This window comes from Indicator indicator, chromosome 16 (genome assembly GCF_027791375.1).
Source record: "Indicator indicator isolate 239-I01 chromosome 16, UM_Iind_1.1, whole genome shotgun sequence".
NCBI classification, from domain to species: domain Eukaryota; kingdom Metazoa; phylum Chordata; class Aves; order Piciformes; family Indicatoridae; genus Indicator; species Indicator indicator.
The window spans coordinates 1,795,998-1,803,280 of NC_072025.1; the positions used below are offsets into that span (position 1 = coordinate 1,795,998).

A 7,283-nucleotide genomic window follows, 5' to 3' on the forward strand; every position below is an offset into this window, starting at 1 on the left:
AGAGGGGGTTGGCTTGGAAGGGACCCTGAAGATCAGCCAGCTCCAAACTGCTGCCATGGGCAGGGACACCTCCCAGCAGCCCAGGCTGCTCAAGGCCTCATCCAGCCTGGCCTTGAACAGGCAGGGGGCATCCACAGCCACCCTGGGGACCCTGCTCCAGTGGCTCCCCCTGCTCCCTGCCCGGAATCTCTCTGGGGCCTGTGCAGTCGCTGGCTGAGTAACTCCCAGAGAAGAGCTGGGATAAGCTAATGCTAGGCAGAGAAATCTGAGGGTATCTTATAGCTGTGGTTGTCCTGCACCCCCTTGCTGCCTGAAGGGCAGAAGGCACAGCCCACACCTGTGCAGTAACTCTGTGTCCTCTCCCCAGGTGCTGGAGCTGCAGCTCCTCTTGCCAAGCCTCCCTCGCTGCCGCTGGAGCCAGAATCAGGCTCAGAAATGAGCCCTGAGGAGACCTCTGCGCCAGGAGAGGCTGAAGAGGAGAGGAAGGAGAAGCACCAGAGCCAGGAGGCAGAGGAGTAGGATGGACTCTGGTGCAGGAGCATCTCCAGAGCTGCCTCCTGATTTGTGGGGCAAGGCAGCTGCCCTGTCCCCTGGCCCACAGTGGCCTCCCCCCACTGCCAGTTCATGTCAATGCAGCTGTTCTGTTCCTGATCTTAGCTCTTGGTCTCTGCCTTGTCCCAGGCAGTTGGTGCAGCACTCAGAAGAGGTTTCTGTGTAGCTACTGTTAGGTCAGAGCTTACCACAAGGGCCTGCAGATCCATCTCTCCACAGGACTGGCAGTCCTCACTGGGGGGTGTAAGGATGCTGAGGTGTCTGGGGGGTTAGAAACTCTGACAGTAGTGACTTAGCATCCCTGACCCCAAAGAGGATCAAGCACTGCAGCTTGTTAAGAGGCTGAGGAAGCCCTGCAGGGGCTGGAGGAAGGTCAGTGGGCAGCCACTGGAAGAGGGGGTGAAGGTAGCAGAGCTCAGCAGGGCAAGCACAGAGCCCAGAGAGCAGAGCCTGGCTCTCTGTGGAACAGCAGCTCCTCACCCCCTGCTGCACCAGGGCAGGAGCTTCTGACTGCTTCCTCAGGGCTGGAGCAAGCAGCTGAAACAGCTGGGAGCTGGCATCCCTGAGCAGGGCAGTGTCCTGGGCACAGGGCACCAGGGGCACTTCCAAACCCACCCTTCCCTCAGTGTGGAGGGGGTTGGCTGGAGGTGATGGCTCTGGTCCCAGGCAGCCTGGCAGAGGGTGGGTGGCCAAAGCAGAGCTGCTGACAGCTGTGTGTGGGGCAGCCAGCTGAGCCAGCCCCTTTAGGACTGACCACCTTCTGAGCCCAGGAGTTTTCTTGCTATTTCTTTAGGGATAAGCTTCTAGCTGCCAAGGTGGCCCCCAGCAAGGCTAAGTCTCTCCTGCAAGCAGCCTCCCTGCAGCAGCAAAGGTCTCAGGCACAGTCCTGCTTGCTGCTGAGAGGCAGTGGGCAGGAGAGCCTCAGGGAGGCTCTGCTCCTGTGCCTGCAGCTCTCCCTGAGAATTGGAGCTTGCCAGCAGGGAGGGAGAGGTTGGTGTGCAGGGCAAATAAGAGCAGGCATTTTGGAAGAGAGGAGAGTCAGCTCCAGTGTGAATTTCATTTGTCTGGCTCTGGCAGCAGCTATGCTCTGAGTATCTTAGTTGTGCCCTCCTTGCAGCTGCATTTTAGGAGGAAGCAGTTTGGGCAGCTCCAAGGCAGCAAAGCAGCCTGCAGGTGAGCAGGGCAGGGGATTGCAGTGCCCAGCTGATGCTAGAGAAGGGCTCAGCCTCCTCCCTGCTGCTGCTGTCAGCTTGTTGCCTCTGGGACTTGCTGCAGAGCTGACACAGAGCCACCAAACTTTGGGAACCACAGGCAGGAAGTGGCTTGAGAGCAGGTCTGAAGAAAAGGCCTTGGGGGTGCTGGGGGATGAGAAGCTCAGCAGGAGCCAGCAGTGAGCACTTGCAGCCCAGAGAGCCAAGCAGAGCCTGGGCTGCAGCAAGAGAAGTGTGGCCAGCAGGGCCAGGGAGGGGATTCTGCCCCTCTGCTCCACTCTGCTGAGACCACACCTGGAGCTCTGGGTCCAGTTCTGGAGCCTCTGTTCCAGGAAGGCTCTGGAGGTGCTGGAAGGTGTCCAGAGAAGGGCCACGAGGATGAGCAGAGGGCTGGAGCTGCTCTGCTCTGGAGACAGCCTGAGAGAGTTGGGGTTGTGCAGTCTGGAGAAGAGAAGGCTCCCAGGAGACCTTAGGGCAGCCTCACAGGTCTATGATCATACTTCACAGAAACAACCACAGAATTCTCAGGGCTGGAAGGGACCTCAAGGCTCAGCCAGCCCCAACCCCCCTGCCATGGGCAGGGACACCTCACACCACAGCAGGTTGCTCACAGCCACCTCCAGCCTGGCTGCAAAAACCTCCAGGGATGAGGCTTCCACCACCTCCCTGGGCAACCTCTGCCAGTCTCTCACCACCCTCATGGGCAAGAATTTCTTCCTAACATCCAACCTGTATCTCTCCACTTCTAGTTTTGTTCCATTCCCCCCAGTCCTATCACTCCCTGACACCCTCAAAAGTCCCTCCCCAGCTTTCTTGCAGCCCCCTTCAGATCCTGGAAGGCCACAAGAAGGTCTCCTGGGAGCCTTCTCTTCTCCACACTGCACAACCCCAACTCTCTCAGCCTGTCCTCACAGGAGAGGTGCTCCACTCCCTGGAGAACGCTGCAAGGACAGGAACCTTTCACTTGCTCCTCTGTTTTGATTTTGAGGCTGCCTGCTTCTCCCCCAGGTGGCTTTCCTCAGCCCCTGCCTCCAGCTGGGTTTTATATGGGCACAGCTTCAGGGCAGCACTGCTGTCAGGTTCCCTGGTGCTAGGAGCTGAGAGCAGAAGATCTTTGGTGGAGTGCTGGCAGAATGCAGCAAAGCAGGCAGGCAGCAGTGCAGGTGGGGTGCAGTGCAGTCAGTTTTATTCACATTAAACTTTCCACAAGGAAGGTTCCTGCAGCAAAATGGTGCCTGGGAGGAGGAGGGGAGGAGGGGCAGGCAGGGGAAGGGAATTCTTGACCTCAGCCCCACAACCTCAGCTTCTTTCCAACAGCAACTGACTGCTGTCATCTCTTACTCTTACCACAAAGGTTTCCAGGTCATGGAAGCTGCAGTACCAAGACCAGTGACCAGAACAGCATGGGGACAGGGGGGAAGGAGTGGGTACAGGGGGCTTAGGAATAGGTACAGGAGGGCACGGGTGGGTTAGGAGTGAGTACAGGGGGTTAGGAATGGGTACAGAAGGGTTAGGAGTAGGTACAGGTGGGTACAAGGGGGTTAAATGTGGGTACAGGGGGTTAGAAATGGGTGCAGGTGGGTTAAGAGTGGGTACATGTGGGCACAGGGGAGGTTAGGAGTGAGTGCAGGAGGGCACAGGGAGGGTTAGCAGTGGGTGCAGGAGGGCTACAGCTGCTTATGAGCCTTGGTTTATGATTTTACTGCTGCTTTCCTCTGCCTCCTGCTTGCTGTCAAGGCCTTGTTGCATAGCAAGCCCATTAGCTGCATTCAGGAGCTGGGAGCAGCTCTCCCCCCACTGCTGTTCTCAGCTTGCAGCCCACCAGGAACAAAGGAACAAAGGCCTCTCTTCCCTTGCCCAGTGCCACCAGTGTCCCCTGGCTGGCTGTAGGGTGACGTGGGGGCAGCCACCTGTGGAGGGCCTGTGGGGGTCCTGCCAATAAATGTGTGTTGGTGAGCAGCTTCTGCAGGTGGCTGGGCAGAACAAGAGCAGCACCTTGCAGTCTGGAGCTGAACACAGCAGGAGGCAGCTTCCCAGCTGAGGAACAGCTTCCACTCTGTCCTGACAGAATCAGAGAAGCACTGAGGCTGGAGCAGACCTCTGAGACCATCCAGCCCAGCCTGGGACCTAACACCACCACAGTGACCATGGCACTGAGGGACACATCCAATCTTACCTTAAACACCTCCAGGGATGGGGACTCCACCACCTCCCTGGCCAGTCCATTCCAGTGTCTATTGCCCCTTTCCATGAGGAAGTGTCTCCTGACATCCCCTGTACCCTCTTCTAACCCCCCTGTACCCACTCATTACCCCTTGTACCCTCCTGCCATTCCCTGGCTCAGCTTCAGGTCCTGCCCTCTGCTCTTGGCACGAGCTGCCTCCTGGCAGCTGGATCAGAAACAGAGCTCCTTGTCCTGTGCCCTCTCCTCCCCTTGGCCCCTGTGGTCATGGCCTTTGCCTGCAGCAGCTCCTGATCTCTTTAGGCTCATCTCATGCTGATGCTGAGGCTGAGGCTGGACTGCTCTTGCAGCTGGCATGAAGGGAGGGATTGTGTTGCAGCAGGACTGTTCTGAGCTGTTCAGGACTTTTGGCAACCACACCTGACATTCCAAAAGCTGCTCCTGGCACCAGCCAGGGCCCAGCTCTTCCATCTTCCCCCCATCACTGAAATGTTAAGATGGAAAAGGATACTGAACCTCATTTCTAGGGAAGCAGAAATCAGCTTCCAGTATCATCTCTGAGCAGAAAGCAGAACAATCATTGCTCTGATCTCCAAGATCAAGTTTTACTCAAGAGGTGGATCAGAGCTAGTTTTGCTGAAGCAGACAGGAGTGATGAGGACAGGCCAAGGGATACACTACACCAAAGGACTGGTTGCAAACAGCTTTCCTCTGCCCCTTCCCACTCACAGTTCAAAAGAGCAAAGTGTGGTGGGGTGGTTGGAAGGGACCTCTGGGGATCATCCAGTCCAAGTTCCCCTGCTAAAGCAGAGCACCCACAGCAGGATGCCCAGGGTCACACTGTCCAGGTGGGGTTGGAAGCTCTCCAGAGAAGGAGACTCCACAACCCCTCTGGGCAGCCTGCTCCAGGCCTCCAGCACCCTCACACCAAAGAAGTTTCTCCTCCTGCTCAGATGGAACCTTCTGGGTTCCACTTTGTGCCCACTGCCCCTTGTGCTGTCTGAGAAGAGTCTGGCCCCAGCCTCTTGCTGCTGAGCATTGCTCAGATCCCCTCTGGGGCTGCTCTTCTCCAGGCTCACCAGCCCCAAGGGCTCTCAGCCTTTGCTCCACAAGCTCTCTGGGCAGCCTGCTCCAGGGCTCCAGCACCCTCAGAGTAAAGAAGCTTCTCTCTACATTGAGGAGGAACATCTCCTGTCAAACTCTGCCAGACTCCTATGAGTCACACAGCTCAAACAAGACACCACTTGACCTGCAGCAGGCAACTCACATGGAGAAAATAGGGAGTAATTCTCATTTGTCATCAAGGGAAGGACAGAAATCCAAAGCCAAGGTGGCTGCAGCAGCTACAGCCCAGGGCACTGCTGCTGCTGTCACAAGGATGAGCTCCCTTCAGCAGTGGCAACCTTCTGCTGGGGAGCACAGGGCCAGCTGAGCTTTGACTCATCCAGCACACTGCATTTTGAGCTATGAGCAACACAGGAGAGCAAGAAGCAGAGGTCACAGATTCATGGAACAGGTTGGGAGCTTCAACATCATCCAGCTCCAACCCCCTGCCGTGGGCAGGGACACCTCCCACCAGCACAGCTTGCTCAAGGCCTCATCCAACCTGACCTTCACAACACCTCCAGGGAGGGGACATCCACAGCCTCCTGGGCAACCTGTGCCAGTGTCTCCCCACCCTCACTGAAAAGAATTTCCTCCTAATCTCCAGCCTCAATCTAGCATCAGGGGAAAGCAGAGAGAATTTCAAGCCTGGTTGTGAAGCTTTGGTATTTTTGCAATCTTCCTGTTCCTTCCTGGTGACAGAGAGCTGAGTTTTTACAACCATAAGAGACATTCCCTTACAAATCCCTCCCCTGCCCAGAAGTTCTGTGTTGGACCCAAACCAGCCCCAACCAACCAACCCACAAAGCCCACGGCTGACAGAAGAGTCACTGGTTTGGTTTTGTCCCTCCTATACATAGGATCCTAGAAGGGTTTGGGGTGGAAGGGACCTCTGAATGTCATCCAGTGCAACCCCCTCTGCACTCAGCAGGGACATCCCCAACTGGATCAGGTTGCCCAGAGCCCTGGTGAGCCTCACCTTGAATATCTCCAGGGATGTGGCCTCAACCACCTCCCTGGGCAACCTGTTCCAGTGCTCCACCACCGTCATAGAGCAGAACTTCTTCCTCACATCCAATCTAAACCTGCTCTGCTCTATTTGAAGCCCTTGCCCCTGGTCCTGTCCCTGCAGGCCTTTGCAAACAGTCTCTCTCCAGCCTTCCCGTAGCCCCCCTCAGGTACTGGCAGGCTGCTATGAGGTCTGCCCAGAGCCTCCTCTTCTCCAGGCTGAACACCCCCAGCTCCCTCAGCCTGTCCTCGTAGCAGAGCTGTTCCAAACAGACCCAAACCACCCCCCACTAAGTATTCCCTGCTGCTCAGGAAGGTCTGTCCAAGACCAAGCAGCTTCTCTTTGCTGAGCAGAGTTGTGGGGCAGCCTGGGCAGGCAGGAGCCAAGCAGGCCCTGCAGCCCTGGCTGTAAGCAAGTTGGGCAGGCAGAGGAAGGCTGAGCACATGTTGGCAGGCTGTGGGCCATGAAGGCAGCCCAGGCTGCTGGGTTGCTTTGTGATCGCAGATTGTTTCCAGGCTCCATCAGAGTGAGCAGCAGCACAGCTGAGGGACAGCTCACACCTGCTCAGAGCTGTCCTTGGCAAGTGGGGCTGGGGGGCAGGTGAGCTCCTGCCTGCTCCTGGCAGATGGATGGACAGAGCAGCAGTCTGGCCTCCACCAGCTGCTGTCACCTGAGCAGGGACTCCTGGTGCCAGCCACTCACAGCACACTGACAGCAGGCCCAGGGAGAAATATGACTTGGTGGGAAAGAGCAGGAAGGAGGAATTAAAGCTAAGAATGATGGTAATAATTAGAGTTTGGCTTTTAGGCAGAGTTATCAGGTAATAGGAGGAGAGAAATGGCCTGAATTTATGCCTTGGAGGGTTAGGTTGGAGATGAGGAAACTTCCCCTTGCACAAGTTCTGATCTTACCTGGCCACATGGCTGTGCCACAGTCCAACCAGCCTCACATCCCTGCGAGTGGATTTTGGAGGAGAGCAGTGAAGGACAGCAGCAGGACCCTTGCTGGTGACAGCTTGTGTGTATTTAGTCCTGTTTGGTTTCCAACTGGAAAATCCAGAGAGCTTGGCCCAGGCTCAGGAAAGCAGGACCTAACATAAGCAAAGGATTAGATCCCCAGCTGGCAGGACGTGTGTGGGCTTTGGTGCTCCCAGCAGGGGAATGTGCCAGAAGGCTGCAACCAAGGGTTGCAAAATGACCTTGCTAAGGGCCTCAGTTTTAGATGG

The 7,283-nt window shown here is 56.6% G+C and overlaps 1 protein-coding gene across 1 annotated transcript in view; it reads left to right on the forward strand.

Moving 5' to 3' along the window:
• Nucleotides 1-630, forward strand: part of BBS4 (Bardet-Biedl syndrome 4) — a 57,315-nt gene extending 56,685 nt beyond the window's left edge. The window contains exon 16 of the mRNA XM_054388117.1: nt 368-630. Within this exon, the coding sequence (XP_054244092.1) occupies nt 368-519 (152 nt within the window). The 3' untranslated portion in view covers nt 520-630. The remainder of the gene's footprint in view (nt 1-367) is intronic.
• The last annotated feature ends 6,653 nt before the right edge of the window (nt 631-7,283 follow it).